The sequence below is a fragment of the Catharus ustulatus genome, chromosome 2 (assembly GCF_009819885.2).
Source record: "Catharus ustulatus isolate bCatUst1 chromosome 2, bCatUst1.pri.v2, whole genome shotgun sequence".
In the NCBI taxonomy this organism is placed as follows: domain Eukaryota; kingdom Metazoa; phylum Chordata; class Aves; order Passeriformes; family Turdidae; genus Catharus; species Catharus ustulatus.
The window spans coordinates 109,606,558-109,626,279 of NC_046222.1; the positions used below are offsets into that span (position 1 = coordinate 109,606,558).

The 19,722-nt window shown below is 36.4% G+C and overlaps 1 protein-coding gene across 3 annotated transcripts in view; it reads right to left on the minus strand.

Annotated features, from left to right (window-relative positions):
* RPS6KA3 (ribosomal protein S6 kinase A3) overlaps positions 1–19,722 on the minus strand; it is a 76,586-nt gene that overhangs the window by 24,922 nt on the left and 31,942 nt on the right. For all 3 annotated transcript variants that reach the window (XM_033051323.1, XM_033051321.2, XM_033051320.1), the window contains 8 exons: positions 15,476–15,592; positions 13,652–13,733; positions 9,938–10,018; positions 8,298–8,377; positions 5,815–5,921; positions 3,831–3,868; positions 3,317–3,459; positions 353–423 (listed from right to left, as the gene is read on the minus strand). In XM_033051323.1, the coding sequence (XP_032907214.1) occupies positions 353–423; positions 3,317–3,459; positions 3,831–3,868; positions 5,815–5,921; positions 8,298–8,377; positions 9,938–10,018; positions 13,652–13,733; positions 15,476–15,592 (719 nt within the window). The remainder of the gene's footprint in view (positions 1–352; positions 424–3,316; positions 3,460–3,830; positions 3,869–5,814; positions 5,922–8,297; positions 8,378–9,937; positions 10,019–13,651; positions 13,734–15,475; positions 15,593–19,722) is intronic.

A 19,722-nucleotide genomic window follows, 5' to 3' on the forward strand; every position in this document is an offset into this window, starting at 1 on the left:
TCCAAAAACCTAAAACAAAGGAAAAAAAAAAACCAACAGGGAAAAAATTCACAGATTATAAAAAAGGATAAGAAAGTTAAAAAATATTATGGAAATAAGATGGGAGAGATCATGTGGCTGGAGAACTTATTTTTACAGATTAAAGAGCTGCTATGAAATCCTTTGTACCTGGTATGGTGGAGGAATAGTGAAGCAAATTAGATAGGCAGCAAAGGGAATTAATAATATGGAATAGGGAGTGAGGATTTACCAGTACCTTTGAAAATGAGGGAGGAGTAGAAATTAGATATTGCAGCCCGGAGGGCATCCCTGTAGAATACCTGATGAGATATATAAATAAGAGTGTACTCACTTGAGAATCATAGTCATGGTTTCTTTTCTGTCTTTCCCTTGGAAAGGTAGAGTACCAGTGAGCATTTCAAACTGTATAGAGTAAAACTTTCATCAATTACATTACCTGGACAAAAACTAATTTTTGACAAAACTACTTAGCATCTTAACCTTCCAAAATTCATGCACGTTAACAATCAAGTCTGCACAAAACAACTTCATTGTACAGTTTTAATTGCTAAGAACATTGAGCAGCCTTTGCCATTTTTAAAGTGGCAAAATATTTTCCTATATTGTTAACTTGCTTTACATCCTTTTATCTGAACAAGTTAGACTATAATGTTCTGTGTTTCATTTCTGCCTTCTAGGAAGACTTGATCTGTACAACTGTATTTTTAGTTTTAAACAAAGGGGAGGGGTAGGAAAAAAGGTTTTCCTTTCAAAAGTTAGTAATGATTTCTCCTCATGCAGAAATTTTAAAAAAGTCAAAATTTTGAAAACTGGTATGTACATAGCCTTCATTGGGAAGGGGAAAAGGTTAGCTGATTGACAAAGACATGCATGATGAAAAGTGGTTACTGTATGCATACAGTGGAAATAAAGCCTGAAGGAACACGGAAGAGCTACACAGTACGTGCATGCACATTCTACAGTGCCTGGCAATAAGCAACAGACACTGCTAAAATACTGATTTGTTCTGAAAGTGACTGAGTAAAAATAGATAAATATAAAGGCACTCCTGTTGAACTGCAGTATACTGCAGGGATATCAGATCTAAGCGAGGCAGTGAAAGCAGTCTGGCAGCAGTCATGGCAGCCAGCACTTAGGCAGAAACCTGATTTTTTTGGTTTAAAGATTGCAAAATAATTTAGCTCAATGCAATTTCATGGCATACAGTTAATGACACAGAAATTAAAATAATTATAAAGGAACCCTCTGAACAGCTTATGTAAACTTCAGTCATCCTGAACACCAGGTATTCTCTATTCCCCTCTTTTCTGGTATGACCCAAACATTCAGCCTTCTAAACATAAAAAATGTATGTGGGTAACTTGAATAAATAATGTATGACTAGTATTTGTAGATCTAGAATAAGAGCATGAAATTGCACTTATAGTATTCTTTAAAACACCATTTTATTGAAATAAAATTTGAATTTCTTACTGCCATCCCTTCACTACTGTTAGATACTTTATACCCTATATAATATTTTTTTATATATTTAAAAATTAAATTTAATAATAATGCCAATACAAAAAAGCCTACTTTTAGCTTTAACAATTAAGACAATTGAAGGTGTGAGAGGGATAAGCCAGAATGATAAGAAAAAAAAATTTTGTGATTTAAAAACATCTTCACAAGGTGCAGTTAAAAAATGAAATATTTTCAAAAGGGTAAATTTGAAGTGCTCCACTTGCATGAAATACAGTTTCTTTAGCAAGCTCCTTATTTGTGACAAGCACATATATTTGTACTAAAAGCTCAACATGTGTATTCTTTGTCACCCCTCCCAAATACTATATTCCAACATTAATAAGCTCATAGCACTTAAAGAATAAGCCAACAATGGCCTTCCCTACTTATGTTTTATTTCAGGAAGAGAGTACTTTAGTGCTTCTGAAAAGTTCAGATTTTTACTCATATGGCATTCCTTACAACTGTCACTGTTTTAAAGGACAATATAGTCCTTAACAATGGCTTAAGCATACTTTGTGTCCAGCAGCACAAGAAAAGAAGCCAAATGATTTGTTGAAATATCTGTGAAGTCTTCATTTCTATGCTGTAACTTCTGTTCCCTCTAGTTACTGTGGACTTACACCAACCATCACCTGAATTTTTGATCAGTTCAGAAATTAAGAATGAATTAAAAGTGGATAATTACAGATTGGTAATGAAAATTATAAACTATAAATGCAAGCAACATCTTACAGCAATTTTCAATTATACCATGTCCACTTGAAAAACACCAAACTATGTTTTCCAGCTTTATAAATTAAAGCTGAAGTTTAATTATGTTTGTGTTATCAACAACAAATATTCTGCAACTACATTGTAATAATCTTTTAAGTGCCTGTTCTTAGGAATAAAATGTGCAGTTGGGAGGAGTGTGTGTGCCTGTCTGGAGAGAGTTCAGTTATCAGGTGCTACTTTTACATAGTCAGTTTTCAGATCACAACAGCATTCTAATCATCATAAAGTCAAAGGATGACCTATTTTCAGACACAAGAGTCCTTCTTGTACTATAAAGCACACACATTAGTTGTACTGTTACAGTTATGTAGCAGAAGCAGTAAGAAATGAATACATTTATACAGTTATTTAACTTCCATGTCAAAAATGCACACAAATATTTTAAATATTAAGTCTTTTAGCATTCCTTCCTTAAATACCAAATATGATCTATTACTCTTTTCCAGTTCATATTCCATATACATAATATTTTCCCAGACCTTGCAACTCTAAAGTAATTACCCCTTGCAGAAACACCATAAGCAAGTAAGAAACTATATCCCATATCAGCTCAGTGTCATTTAGATAATTTTGATGTGTGAGAATAACAGTTGTCATTATTCCACTAACTTGCAATTACACCACAGACTCTAATTAGAAAGATACCAATCTCCTTTCTCCTCTTGAGTGTAAATTCAAATTTAAAATTTGAATATGAATTTCTTCCCCACTTTAGAACAGACAGCATTTTTCTGTATACTTCTGTATTTCTCTTGGTGCCTATAAAATTCAAACTACTATAGATATAAAGTATTTGAATTAAATTATAATAAAAATATGGCATATTATTGGTGTTGATATGATACCTAGTCCATACTTGTGATCAAACTCTGTGATGTCATTCATTTCACACAATTTAGACTCCCTTTGTAGTTAAAATTCATGTAAAGCTCACCTTAGGGGTTAGTGTTTGATTTGTTTCACCAGACCTTGCAAAGCACAATTTTGCTATGATTTACATTTACCAGAAACCTACCATTAAAACACCAAAAGACCACCAGTCTGCGCTCTGTGTGTGGCCTCGTCTGTTAACAACTTCTGGTGCCATATATTCCACTGTTCCACAGAAAGAGTAGGCTTTTTTTTCATGATCAATTGACTCCTTACTTAAGCCAAAATCTGAAAGGAAAAAAAATAATTCCAAATGTAATTTTTTTAAAAAAGTGATGGTTGATAATTTTACCATAATGTGAAGTGTTATGCTTTTATCATTCCTATACACAAATGAACATTAATATTGCAATTACAGGATTCCTCTTCCGTCCTCACATTATCATAGGTTCATAACATCAGATATACTTGCAAAGCAGGTATCTCATTCAAATATTTACAGATTTCATTTATTTCCAGCTAATTACACTACTTGCTTCCACAGCTGAATTTCTGATAAGTTAAAATTACTTACTTTATCATAATGGCTTACTAAAAGGAAAATGCAAAGATTTTAATATGAACAGAAAGGATCCTAGTATTGCATCTCCTTTATTCACCTGTCAATTTGATATGTCCTTCCTCATCAAGCAGGATGCTAAAAAACAATAAAAAAAAGAATATAAAAAACTAATTAAAATGTGTTGTTTCAGACAACATACTGACAACATTCAGGAATAAACAGTAGAGGATACACAAGGACAGGGAGACTCAAACATGCATGAAAATGAACTATCAGAAGACAGATTCAAACTACACATTTCCTTTTACTCTTTCTTTTTAGAGATTAAAAAACAAGCTTGGAGTTTTATTTAACTATTTGATTAAATTCAGTATTTAGTAACAGTTTTGGCCATCTGCAGCACATGGAGCACTATTGCAATTATTAAAAACAGAAGCATAGTTCTATTTCTCTTATACCAGCTATGTTTTCATGTGTATACATAACAGGAATACATTTATAATTACCATTTCAAAAGTTGCTGACCTCTTCAAGTAACATGAAGCAGTACATACTCTCATGCTGTACTAAAGAACAGGATCCACAGGCCCTATACTCATAGCAGACCTTAGGGTTGCACCTTTCCACTTCAATCACAAGAAAGGGCACACTTCACCAAGATGTTGAATGTCCTTGACCACCACTGAATATCACTGCATTGCAAAGAATGCAAACTATTCAAGAACTGGATTTTTTAACACCCCCTACACAGTGGATTTAATTCCTCCATCTGCATTTCATCCTGAAAAGGTATGGGGTAAGACTTGACCCAGACTCATCCCCTTGCACTTTGCAGTTCCCATGGGAGGAACCATTAAAGCACCATTAAAGCAAACATTGCCTTTCTGCCCACCAGCAGATCCACACTTCCACCCAACTTGGTGTTGTCTGTGGGACTGCCCAGGGTGCACTCAATTCCCTCACCCAGATTTCCCATGAAGATGCTTAATAGGTCTGGTCCCAATGGAGAGGTCTGGGGAACACCACTGGTGACTAGCCTCTGGCTGGAGTAATTCCATTCACCACCACTCTCTGGACCCAGTCACCCAATCAGTTTTTTACCCAGTGAGGAGTGCACCCATCCACACCATGGGAAGCCAGTTTCTCCAGGAGAATGCTGTGGGAAACTGTGTCAGAGGGACAGAATCACAGAAGATAAAGGGCTAACGTGTATGCCTCAAACACTGAAAGCCATTTGGCTCTGGGGCTAACCACAGATTGTTGGTATCAAGAGATAAGAATTGCTAGTAATAAGCAAGGATTGCTGGTAATAACACTGTGAGAAAGAACAAGATGTGCCCAGAGAAGAAGCCATGCAGATATAGGGCAGCACTTTTCCAGGACAAACATCCTTGTTCTAATTCCTGAAGATAAGCACAACCCAGTACAGCACAAGCACAGGAATGAGGTTGAGAAGCAGGCATGGACTGTAAGGGAAGAAAAGACTACCCAATATTCTCAAAGACCCCCAACCCATTTTCAGAAAGATCTGAAAGAACAGACTGTGCCTAACAACTAATCTGTACAGAAAACAAGAAACTTACCTTCATGGCACGGAAACCTATCTATAAAAACATACCCCACCAAGCGCAGCCAGTGCTGCCCAGACCCTGGATATCCCATCAGCTGGACTGACACTGTAGCCAAGACTGGTGATCTCTTTCTCCCTCTTTAATTCACCTTTTCTCTCTTCCTTTTCATCTCACCCCTTTATCCAAACCCCACTGCATGTACTTTTATTGTAGGTCAGGGACTAAAATACTGATTTCCATGCCAGGTATATAATTTACTAATAAAACCTTGTGGTTTTGAGTTTAAAGTTTTCTAAACAAGCCCCTGTAACTCCTGAGCTAACATCATTTTTCATCTTTGAGACAGGTGAAATCCAACCTTAAATGAAAATAGCTCATAAACCTCCCCCACCTCCCTCTGTTCAATTTATATAGTAAATTACCAAAGTTTAACAGTTGGGAAAAAATGCATAGGAAGAAGTGCTATAGAAATGAGATTAATACACTGCATTTCTCACAGAGGAGCCTTACTTTTCTGGTTTGAGGTCCCGGTATATTATTCCAAGACTATGTAGATGGTCTAAGGCAAGTGCTAATTCTGCCAGATAAAACTTAACATCATCTTCTGTGAACATCACCTGAAAAAGTAACACAATGTATTTCACACGAGAAATCTGAAAGAGTTACACCAGCACCAACTCAACACCAACAATGGTTTTACAGAAGGGTTTCTTACAATACTTGAATTCATCTCTATAGAAAACACTAGAAAAATCCAAATTTCTTTGTTACACAAAAACTAGGATTTTATAACCCACACTACCTCATACTTGAAATACTTGGACATACTTGAAATAGAAGTTTTAAAGGCAATATATTATTCTTTCTGCAGACTGGGAGATGATCTGTTTCTGATTGTTCAAGAAAACAGAGACATGTTGTAGTGAAACTAAAATATTTTGGAAGCACTTAAAGAATGCGACTACCTCTTGGTTGGATGGGACCATTTTATTTACAGACAAAAAATGGACCAAAGAAATCCAAATGCCTGAATTTCATCCGTGAAGTAAGAAAGAAGGGTATATGTATCTTGGTTTTGGAAAGACTGTCTCTAGGTACTTTGAGAAAGCAGCTACAGCAATGGTAAAAGCCCCAAGGTGCAGCCTGAGATGCAGAAAAGGCAGATCAAGGAGTAAACTAAGTGAACAGACTGCATAAGAGCACAGGAAGGATCCCAGGTAGCAATGCCACTTTTTGGATTAGTAAGAGAAACTAATCTCTATGTTCATTGAAATGAACATACTGTCCCAATGTATCAACTGTTGTGATCACTGACAGAATACATTACAACTCAACTCTTATGAGACTGTAGAAAAAGATAAAAATAACAGAACCTGCATGATTTGATTCTATTTCAGTTACTACTCAGTTATTTTATTTGCTTTGTTTTTAGAATCTAAGACAAATACCGTAAGATAAAGCATACAGACCCTTAACAAAGAATAGCAATAGGGAGCAAAGCTGAACATTATTTTAAACAAGAGTTAAGAAAGGAGAATGTTTTCCCCTTAGTAGTTTCGTGAGAGAAAGCAATACTAAAGCTTGTACAATAGGTTGTTGCTGATGGTATTTCTACAAAAGAGCCAATATTTGGTGTAGACATACTCAAAAAAGAAAACCTCTATAAAAAGCATTTAAAAGTTCAAATAATAGAAGATCCCATGAGGAGGATAATACACCCACACTACATTATTCAACACCATTGCATGGGACTCATCTTTCCTACCCCTTAAACATCTTCAGTGTAGACATCTAGCTCTGAATTAATCACTTTTCCCTTTGTAGTCAACAGGAAAAAAGCAATAACTTAGTTCATCTGATATATTTCAACACATGGAGGATGACATGAATAGCATCCAGCATGGTCATTTCACTCACTAGTTATGAACACTTTGGTTAGATTCAGGTACCTATAATGGATATTTCTCATCTAACCATGTTACATTTTATAAAATGTGAGTGGCTCAGGATGAAAAAGTCATCAGCAGGAAGCCAATATACATTCTTTTACAAGAATCAAGAATGAACTACAAAGTAAGACTATCTCAATTTTAGAGCACTAATAACCGATTAGTTATCTGTGGCAAAACTAATGACAAAGAGCAGCTTGAAAAAGATGGCAGCATCAAAACAAATGTAATAATTTATGTGGTCAGAACAGAAGTAATGTACATCTATATACAAAGCAAATTCCATTCTACTGTCCCCTTAATAACAATATAGCTTTGCAGCTGTCCCAGACACTGTGGCAAAGGAAAATGGAAAGCAGCTACAACTGAAAGTCCTGACTGCCAGATACACATTGGCTATAATCTCTGTCTTAACAGACAGATGTTGTGAGTTTTTGAATGGCAGTAATGGATAACAAAAATATGGTGATAGATTGGATGTTAACATTTATTTTAGGAATTATAATAAAATTAAATTGAGGTAATGAAACTCTGAAGTTATTTCCTATATCTACACAGACTTAGTACCATCATAATAAGAGGTAAAACATTCATTTTTTGAAAATTACTAAAGTGAAATACAATTCTTGCTTTTAAAATACTCACACATAACGCAATTTTACATTCATGGGTAAAAAAAGAGAATATCTTATCTGCCCCTGAATTCTGGATATTAAAACCAGACATAAATTTACTTTATATAAATCCAGGTTCTGAGTCTTATATTTAAACATGGTAGCAACAGGAGAAGATTTTGCCTGATATAAAAAGCAGCACAGAAAGGTTGCTTGTCTAAGACTTTGTTCAGAAATAATGTAATTTGCCATCTGCCCTTCCGTGAAGCGACTGTGCAAAAAATCCCAAACAAACAACACATGTACCCGTTTAAAAACAGATTAAAATTTTATTCAATGAAAACTGAATTTAAAATGTAAACTCTCCTAATACAGACAATTTATAGTCAAACTATATCAACAGACAATTTTTCAAATTTAAAAAGTGTACCTCTTTGGATAAACGTGTAAACAAGTCTCCTCCCCTGAGAAAATCCAAAATAAGATACAGCTTCCCTTCTGTTTGAAAAGCTGAAAAGATCAATTAAAAAAAATTAAGTATCACCTAACTTTATCCATGATCAGGAAAATAACATACCAAATAATTCACCCTTATTTGCATTATTAAAATGAATTTCTCCCTTGTGGAAAAATGTATTGAAATGAATTAGGCAACTGCTCCTCTCCCATGGGCCAAGTAATTTGCATGCAACATGAAAGTAAAGCAAATCACCAATAAAATTCCTTGAAAAATAAACTTCACTTAGGTTAGCCAGTATTTTATTATGTATTTTAAAGTAAAAAGCCAGATTTTAAAGGGCAAACTAGTAACTAATGAACCTTTAAAAATCTCTAGAAACTCAGCTTAACAGAGACGTTCAGTCTAGTTTGCAAAAGAATAGCAAGTAAAATAGTGACAGGTACATAATTTAAGCCACATCAGAAAGTGAGAGAGACACGAGGTTTAACTATCTGAAAAAACAAACCCTGAAAGCGAAATATGAACTAAAAAAAACCCCAAATCAAAACAAATCAGAAACTCAACCTTTTCTTTACATGTTAAAAGTACTGATATCCTCCCCACTTACACATAAGTATTCTGTTACAGCTGCTCTTACTATTAGAATTAAAAGGCTAATTTCCATCAATTTCAATGCAAGTGGAATTAATGCCATTGCATATGTTTCCACTGAGTAAACAAAAGCAACTGTAAGTAATTTCATGATTATAAGCCGCACCATTGTGACTAAAATTTTGGTCTGAACTCGGAAGCGTGGTTTGTAATCCGGAGCGGTTTATATGTGAACAATGTTCTAAAAGTTGCCAACCCGGAAGTGCGAGCCCGTGGCAGCCCCAAGCCGAGCTGGAGCCCGGCCGGCCCCGGCAGCCCAGGGAAGCCTGGTGGTGCGAGGAAGCCCGGCAGAGCCGGGGTCAGCAGCGCTGGGCCAGGGCGAGCAAACGCGGCGGCGGCGGCAGTGCAGGCGGCGGTCGGGGGCGAGCGAGCCCAGCGGCAGTGGCAGCGCCGCCCGGCCGGCCCCGAGTGGCCCCGCCGAGCTGGCTCACTCGGCCCCGTTGGCAGTCCCGAGTGCGCCGAGCATGCCCGGCCCCAAGCCGAGCCAGTAAACCCCGCAATCCTGTGATTATGTTACTTTGTGAAAGTTGCACACGGATCCTCACTGCGATCAAAAGTGCGGCTTATAATCCAGTACGGTTTATTTATGGAGGAAGAAGGAAACATTGCTGACACCCCGGAAGTGCGGTTTATAATCAGGTGCGGCTTGTAATCGTGAAATTTTAAAAGTGTATGTCCAATAAAAGATTAGAGGTTTTGGAAAATAATGACTAATTATTAATAGATAACTGCTTTAAATAACACAAAGGGCTACAGACTCTTAGTCCCATAAAGATTTAACACTGCATGAAGTCTATCACATGCTTTTGCATGAGAATCGTTAGAAAGCAAGGCTCTGCACAGTTGGGATGTAACACAATGAAGTTCTATGACTTGCTGAACCATAAAGCAAATATTAGGAACTATCTTGACAAACACACATTTTTACACTATAAAAAAAGAACTTTTCTGCAACTCACCATAATGTAACTTGACAATAAAAGGGTGGTTAACTTCTACTAGAATATCACGTTCCATTTTTGTCCGAACCCGATCTCGAACTACAATAGAACATGAGCAAGTAGGATAAAAAAAAAAAAAATTACATTATGACTCAGTATTTCTCATATGTTTCCTGATGTACTTCTCATTGTGTTCTGTAATACTATAATTGTCTACAGGTCACTATACTGCACACAGCTGAGAATTGAGAGAAATTATTCCACATTTTTTCTGATAAATATCTTGATGCATTTTGATTTGCTTCAGTTTTTGCTACGGACAAAACCTAACACTAAGCAAATAAATTTAATAAAAGCACATAAGAAATCATGGCCACCCTTCAGTCTGCTCTACACTTAACCTTTTAAACATTACAGTAAAACTGCCACAGCTATGCATAGAAAACATTCTGCTAGTGAAAAGCATAGAGAAGTCGTAAGAAAATAAACACAGCATAAATATAATCATATCATACAGATATTGATATTAACTCATTAAATAACTCACACTAATGAAATATTTTTACAATTTGGAAGGGAAATTTCATTTCCTTTATTACGAACTTAAAATAAAAATGACATTGATTCAGTGTACTGTATACTCCAGATTATATGTTTGATTTTAAGGACATCTACTGAGACTAAACATGCATGGCGAAATATATCAGACATTAGAAGCAGTTGCTGCACAAGCTGCCTCTGCTGTCCCTCCATGGTGGCTCCGAACAGGACATGTAAGTGTTCCTGTGCCACCAGAAATTAAATCCAAATGAACATCATATGCCAGCAGTACAGGAGTACAGGCAGGAAGTCAGCTGAGCACAGCACCTGCTTCAGCTGTTCTCCACAACCCTCCTGCCAGCTCCAGTCAGGGCTTGGCTCCCATCTGAAGCTCTGAATCGGCCAGGACACAGACAAAACTCAGTACTCTACACAGGGAAGAGCTATCAAAGTTTGCTTTCAGTGGTTTAAGATGTTGCATTTTTCTCTTTCCCTCTAGACTACCTCTTGTTACTGCTCCTTTCACAAATGTATCTTCCTGAAGGAAGCACCCCAGAACAATGAAGTCTTGTCCAAAGTTTAAGTTGACAGCATTCCTTGTACAGTTAACGAGCCAGAGTTCTCAGATATTAGAACACAACAAGGCAGAAAAAAAAAAAAAACAACCAAGAAGCAAAATTGTGTTTAGACATTTATCTGTCTTTTCCCAGAAACAGGCACTTACAATAATACAAATGCAGGTACTTATGAAGAAAGTTATATAGATATGTTTCCATGAATGAATACAACTATGAAGTTTCCACCTGCCTGCAAAACACAATCCTAAAAAATGGGAGCTCATGAAATAAGTGCTCAAATACAGAGCAAACTTCACATTTGAATGTTGACCTTTGCATCTAAAGCCATTAAAATGTCACAAGATAGATGTGCAGTTTAACTGTTTCAGCAGTTCATCTGAATTACAAGATTGAAATTCAGAATCTTTCTTTTTTTAGGCAGGTAGAGGTGAGGAAAAAAATTTAAAAGACTTTCAAGTGCCTGCAGCTATGCAACAGTTACATGGAAAGAACGGACTTAACAAAACTCCAAGCAAAAAAAGTGTACAGAACCGAGCTCATTTCAGACATTAGCATAAGCCATTACTTGACTTGACATCTGATTTTTGTTTGACTGTAATTTCCATGTGTGTTCTACTGGAAGCACTGATTTTTCTTAATACATTTGATTTTAGACACTTTACCAATATTTGGCTCTGTTTCTCTCTCTGCATCATAAAGGGGCACTGAAAGATAACATCTTCTAACTGAGCATATTAATAAACTGGTCTCTGTAGTAAACAGAATTATATGCACATTGTCTTGGATCAGTTCTAAACATTAAAAAGCTGGACTGTGCAGTTACATCAATGTGCTCTGGCTAATACAGCTGCACTTCTATGAAAATATTCTCTTTAATTTTGATTTGTGGAGCAGGTACAGTGTTTTCAAGTGTGATCTTTTTATCTTGAATTATAGAGCACAAAAATAGCTTTATGAAATAGATTTGAAAGAGCTAAAGAAACAGAGCAATCAAGTAATATGCTGTATTATTAAAAATATAGTATTATATATATTAAAAAGGTTGCAATTATGGAAAACAGAATTAATTCCAGTTAATTTCATATTAAAGTTTCAACAGTAACCTTAATTTGTTTACAATTCTGCTCTTCCTAAAACATGAATCATAAGCAAGCAGTGCACGAAAAGCATCTGATAATCCAGATACAAAGTACTGAATATTGCATCCTTGAATGCTTAGCGCCCCAGAGAGTCTCCTTTCCCAATTAAAAGTCATGCTCCCAATTTCATTATTTATCAGTCTCTCCCATCTGTAGGCAAAACTAGAACCACAGCTTGGTCTGGAATTTTTACACAAGGTTAAGCTGTAATCAAAAGGTGATGAAGAGAAGTCCTCAAACATCTTTAAAAAGCAACTGCTGAGTGACCTTTGACCAGTCCTGAGCTATTAACAGGCTGGGGAATGAAAGGCTGTTGAGGATATTAATGTACCTTAAACGACTGGAAATCAATCTCAGAAATATAGGAAGTAAATAATGAGAATGACACGTGCCACAAAACACAAAGGAATCAAAATATAGGAAACTGTTCAAATACACACACCCTCTGTAATAGTTTTAAGTGTAAGATCTATGACATTCAGCACTAGATCTTAAGTGAAAATATTTCAATATTTCAGAAGTTAATGAACCAATGTTTTTGTTCCCTTCATAATTCTACAAAAATTTTGCAATAAAATATGTTAAAACTGAAATTCAGTATAATAATCGATAGCATAAGTAAAGCACTACAAGCTGTTGGAGCCATGCCAACATTATAATTTCAGTTTCAGTACAGTAATGAATTAGAAGAACTTTACATAGACAAAACTATTTAAAAAAAGGCATAAAAGAACAGGCATACAATCTAGTTAAGGCATTAGTGAGAAAGATGACTTTCATTTTGAACTATGGCAAAAAATACCTTTTCTCTTATAGAATTCTCTGCAACCAAATTGAGATTGTTCAGGCTTAGACTTATTTTGCTACTGATAGCATTCAAGATCAAAACTACCCAAGAAACCGATCAATTCACAATTCATTTTTGCTCAAGTAACTTAGATGGTTAACATAAGATTTTATAAAAATAATCCACATTAATATCAAGTGCCCATGAGTTTCAGGCAATTGTACTGTACATGTCTGTTTCAAAAAAAGAAAAGTCTAAGTCATGTGCTTAAGAACTTCTAGAATAAAACAGCCGATATAATGTGCTTTTAAATATCATGACCTAATTATAAACTGAGCAAAAGGCATTAACTGTATCCTTGGTGACACACAGCAAAGGAAAAACTGAAGGATATTAAGTTTCAAATAACAGCTCAGGAGCAAGTCAGGTGGCAGATGTAACACAACCACCATCACCTAAGGAAAGTGGCATGGGAAAGAACTGGCTGTTAGAGAGAACTATCAGTACGGTATTGTTAATCCTTAATCCTTCCAGGTTTACAAGACAAAGCAGTGTATGCTGCTATTTCCCATTTCAGAGAAAAAGCTGTAAGACAATCTGTAGAGCAGCACCTCTGTAAATATTAGGTTTTGGTATAATGTCCCTGACTTGTTTTTATTTCTCTTCCCTTGTTCTAAATAAAGCTTACCTTTCAAGGTGGCCTTTTTCAATACCTTCATTGCATAAAGCTGTCTAGCATCCGATCCTGAGATTTTTTTGACAAGGAAGACCTGCATTAAAAATTAGAAAGAATTCTTAAAAGAAAATAAAAGCAAGTCAGATAATTCTATATTCCTATGAAATTTAAGTAGTCACTATGATTTCCATAAAACTCTATTTGGCAATTTTAGATTCTGCAAAGCCAAACCTCCTTTCATTTTTTTCCTTCTATTCTTTTATTTCATAATCTAAAAGATTTCATGCAGGATATTCTGCCAAATCAATTTTGTTCTAATTTAAGTGATTTCAGTGAGTACAAAAAAAATTGATTCAGAAGTTAATCCAAATTTAAAACTCAAAAATCAGCTTTTTAAAATTAATCTATAGTTTTACCATATTGAAGTTCATAGGATGGCACAGCAAATGTGCTAATAATTTTCAGATATGACAATAAGTGAACAAAATCTAATCCATAAACCTACATAAATCAATGTATAACTACATAAATCTAAAAAATACCCTAGTGTTGCATGTACCAATAAAAAACCAAACAGCCTCAATTAAAGGGTGTTTAATTTCCTTCTTCAGTATCATGGGATTTCTTGACTGGTATTGTTTTTAACATCCTTTTGCATAATGGCTAAGACAACTCAGGACAAGACTGACATTTTTGCAGAAATTTGAGTCAGTAAGACAGCTTATAATTTTCACTTTTTTTAAAACTCACGTTCCCCCTTTTCTCTCCCATTAAAGTACTGAATTTAGTATTATCAATAAAAGTGATTGCTGAAATGATCATTTATTAGCTTACTTTTCCTTGTCCTTGAATGATTTACTTCTCGTGATCTGAGGATTTCCAGATAAAAACTTGGTTAAGATTCTGGATTAAATCAAACCTTCGGAATCAGGTTTCCCAGTGAATTCTTACTAGTATGAATACAAAATTTTATGGTTTCTAAGTATCTAGATTTCCAAACTTAACTGGAACAATAATGTGACCATAAGTAACTTACTACCACCAAAAGCAAACTGGACCTATTTTTCTAATTTTCCCCATATCTAAGGTGAATTTTTTTACATGCTAGAGCTTAACATCACAATCAGAATTGCAATTAAGGCTGAAAATGGATGCAAATGCTCTGTCTTGCCTTACATATTCTATTCAGTCTTCATGAACTGCCTTGCCATGTGAACTTCCATTTTTTGCTTTCAAGTTGGATTTGGACAGCTAAAAGTATAAAAAATGTATGCCTAGTGAGATCTCAGTACTCATTGAGTCTCTAACAGATGTTCAGATAAATATCAAGGTACATTGCACTTTAACCAAATTATGACAGCTAATGAATATGACTGGGGTGTATCACATTTATTTCAGTAGCCATTATTGCCTAAAATTTGTTCATTACAATTGCAAGATGCTACAAAAACCAGCTTCTGTACTGATAATGTCCTACCATTAGAAGCAACAAGGAATACTTCTCAAAATCCTTTCAATCTTCACCCTCTCAAATACAGAAGAGCAGCTAGAGATGAATGACACTCCATTTTAAAAGTAAATACCCAATTACTTAATACCATGCCATTTTTTCTATTGAATTTTGAAATCCACATATCATACTAACATGACAAAAAATCTACTGCTTTAAAAAGATGTGCCACAATTACAGTGCCTAGCTATTAGTACTAATTTAGAAAGCAGTTTTCACTTGCAACTTTGCCTTAATGCAAAACTGTGACTGTTCTAAATACTTCATAACCAATATTCAATGCTATATGCCTGAATAATTGGCTCCACAAGAGTTCAGTTACCAACCTTTCCAAAGGATCCTTGTCCTAGTACTTTCAGAAGTTCAAACTGTGAAGGGTCTGCTTTCTCATGTCCTTCCTTTACATGGTGAGTTATTGCAATTTCTTTTATACTTCCTTCTTCCTGGCAGAGGAAAACAGAAGAATAAATTTAGATTAATGGTTTACAAATATTTACAACTTCACAATATGTTGAAAAATACCAGTGCCACTGAACCCAAAAAACTAGACTATGCTAAATATAAGCAAAAATCCACTTAGCAAAACTATTTGCATAATTAAGACAGACAGCACTAGTTGAATAACAATGTAGCCTAAACTTTTAGAGATGCACCGGGAAGAAAATAGAGTAGACAGAAGTCAGCAATTCTCAAACTTTTTCTATTGGGTTCATATTTCTGTTTCAGATTCACAACCAGTTGTTGGAAACCAATCTTTTTGAGAATTTAGTCATCTTAAAGCACACCTAGAGTGCATCAAATGGACCAGACGTCTTTGGGAAGCCCTCCTTTTCAACACATGAATGAGGACCACTATGCTGCATTAATACTAATGCTTACCTTTTAAGACAGTGTTAGACACAAGACATTTCCACACAAAGCAACACTCTCCACCCCTACTTCACCAGGAGGCTATACCTGCCACTGACAAATTCTATTGAAGAAAGTATTCTGCCTTTCTTCTCAAGGAGACTCTATCCTATAAAAGCTGCCCAGTCTTCATCCTTTCTCCTTCCATGAGAAACTGGTCACCAGAAAGCTCTAAGCAGCAGTGCCTCTTGTGCTCTGCACTTAATTCAGTGTTTTCTGCACTGAATTTGAACATCTCCCGAAAAGTGACACTCATTGTCACACAAGGAAAGAATTTCAGAACTTATCAGCATCAAATAAGTAAAAAACCTGCATTCTTGTTAATGCCACCTGAAGATCTACCTAGGCATTACATGTAATCCAATCTACTCTAAGTCAACACACAACTGACAGCATACAGAAAGCAATAATACTATCTACAGTTTTAGCTTCTTGCTTATTCTCTATTTCTTCTATGTGTTATAGTAAATAAAATCTGAGAATACTTTTCATCTATTTAATAAGGAGCTCTTAGACCTGTTTCACAGAATTGCACACTGGTTGACACTACAAGTGACCTCTGGAGATCATCTTGTCTAGCCCTAAACCCTCTGCTCAAGCAGAGCCACCCAGAGCCAGCTAGCCAGCTGCCCAGGACCTGAATATTTCCAAGGATGGTGACAACCTCCTTGTGCAGCCTGTGCCAGGGCTCAGCCAGCCTGACAGTGAAAAAGTATTTCCTGGTGTTGAGACAGAAAACTCCTGTATTTCCCTTTTTGCCCATTGCCTCTGGGCAGCACTAAAAAAAAGCTCTTTGCAGCCTCCCTTTAGTCTGGGCAAACCTCATTTCACCATTGTGAATCCATGCTGAAAAACTCCAGCTACCTTTTTGTCCTCTGTGTATATACAAGCGTTCAGTTTCTCCATGATTTTCTTGAGGATTAAGGTCTGGTTTAACCTGTAGTTCCCTGGATCCTTCTTGCCTTTTTTGAAGATAGGAGTTGACATTTGCTTTTCTTCAGTCCTCAGTCACCTCTCCTGGTCATCATGGTAATTAGAAGATAATCAAGGGTGGCCTCACAATGACAGCTGCCAGGTCCCTCAGCACCCATGTGCATCCCATGAGGCTCACAGACCCTGCTTGCTTAAGTATTTTCTAACCTATCCAGTGGCAGGACCTGAGGGAATGGCCTGAAGCTGTGTCAGAGAAGGTTTAGGTCAGATATCAGGAAAACGTTCTTCATCCAGAGGGCGGCTGGGCATTGGAACAGCTCCCCAGGGAAGAGCTCAAGCAGCATTTGGACAATGCTTTTGGGCACGTGGTGTGACTCCTGGTGATGGTGCTATGCAAGACCAGGAGCTGGACCTCAATGAGCTTGATGAGTCCCTTCCACTTCAGGGTATTTTATGGTTTTCCTCTAAGAGTATGTCTTCATTGCTCCAGTCTTTCCTTCATCTATATGCACCAAAATGTTCACTAATTAGTTATAATGATAGATTAGTAGAGGCAGAGTTCTAAAACTGTGTTCTGAAGTGCTAATTTGTAAGTTTTTCAAGCATTCTGCAAAATTTATGTGCATGAATTTGCATCTGAGCTATTCAGTACTGTATATAAATGCAAAGCAACTGTCCACCCAGGTCAGCATGTTCCAACACATGTTTCTCCCAGACTGACAATTCTTCTTCAAAACGTTATTTTTTTTCCAAAAAGATTATGAAGTTGGAAATGAGCTGCACATAAGAAATCCTAAGAGTGGGTGTGAGAGTCTGTATATATTAAAAAACTCCAGCACATGATTTGGAATAATGCACAGAACATGCTGGCAACCTTTAAAAATTAGGGAGTGAAAAAAAGATACTTCAATGTGAAGAATATTGTTTTAAGAATAGTTTTAGAATACTCAAAACAAATCCAAGATGTCTTCTTGGTTTAGGCACCTGTTTCTATTTTAAGACAGCCAAAATTTTTCATGTGTGTGCACATAGGCATGCTGAGTACTCCACCTAATAACCAGAACTTCCGTCTTTTCAGGAGAAAAATATTACCATCATTGACTCCCAGCTGAATCTTCACAGAGCCTGAAAGAAATATTGTTTCCTTTTACTTGTCAAAGGAATAAATTGCTGGTGGACATTTTTGGTTTTATCTTTTAAATTAGTATGTGATCAGTGGGGTTACAACTACTTAAACCACCCACTGAATCTTAGAGAATCCCAAGGGAGGAATAGAACAGCTCAGCAAAACAGACTGCCAAGTACACTGCCAACTACTTCAGATATTTTGATCCATTTCTGCTTAACTGTTTTATCTATTTGCTCCCTGGCAATCTTGGGAAAGTCAGAAACATGTGAAACAGAATGTTCTTAAATCTTTTTTATCTACTGCCTTCAGGGATGCAAAGCAATCAGGTGGACATAAGAAGGACATATTGTTGGAGCAAGTCCAGAGGAGGGCTATGAATTTGCTAAGAGGACTGGAACACCTTCTCTATGAAGACAGGCTGAAAAAGTTGGGGCTGTTAAGCTTAGAGGAGAGAGGTTTACATAGAGATCCCACAGTAACCTTCCAGTATCTGAAGGGAGCCTACATGGAAGCCAGAGGGGGATCCCTCATTTAGAACTGTAGTGATGGGACAGGGAGTAAAGGGTACAAACTGAAAGAAGGAAAATTAGGTTAGGTATTAGGAAGAAATTCTTTACTGTGAGGATGGTGAGGTACTGGAACAGGTTGCCCAGGGATGTTGTAGACGCCCCAACCCTGGCAGTGTTCAAAGCCAGGTTGGATAAGGCTTTGAGCAACCTGATCTAAAAAGAAATGTCCCTGCCCAGGGCAAGGGGGTTAGAATTAGCTGACCTTTACAGTCCCTTCCAACCCAAACCCTTCTATGATTCTATACTGCATTAAAAGCATTACAAAACTCAACAAGAATGAGAAAAGAAAAAATATAATAACTTGCTCTCTATACACAAACAAAAATTATTATTTTTGAATGCAATGCAATTATTATGCAACCAACTTTCCAGTGGTTATTTTGAGCACCCTCTAAAAAACAAAACAAACCCCAAACCACCACTTCACATTCCTGATACCAAGAGAATATTCCCAGACTTTGCATTTTCTCAGGGCTTAGTTACTCTTCAGTCCATAAAAGGCAGACCTAACAGAACTCTGTTTTAAACGAAAAGGAACTCAAATAATATCCAACTTTAGTTTGTTGGTAACACTTGTTTGGGAGCAAGATTTATGATGAGTGGTTGCCCACAAATTTGCAGTTTCCTTTTCTGACATAACTGATAAATGTTTGTTATTTTAACCTAAACACTGTTCTGCAAATGCAGTAAAAATACAAAAGCTAAGCCTTTTACAGAAACACAAATCATAGGCAGAGGTAATCAGGCCTCACTATCTACCTGAATTAATATACAAGTCTTACTGTAGAAAGAGATCTCTATTCTCAACTAACTGCACTAATTACATCAGATGATAGATGTCATCTTGCAGTAAACTGGAAGAGAAGCCAGCTGTTCCATCTGGTACTGAAGTGTTTGATCATTCCCTGGTACTTGGCAAAAACATTTGTCCCATGTGATGAATTGAAAAGAAACGACATGCTGGAATGCTTGGGTCCTCCTCTCCTTTCTTCCATCCCTTGACAACTTTCACACAAGTATAGACAGTCAACTC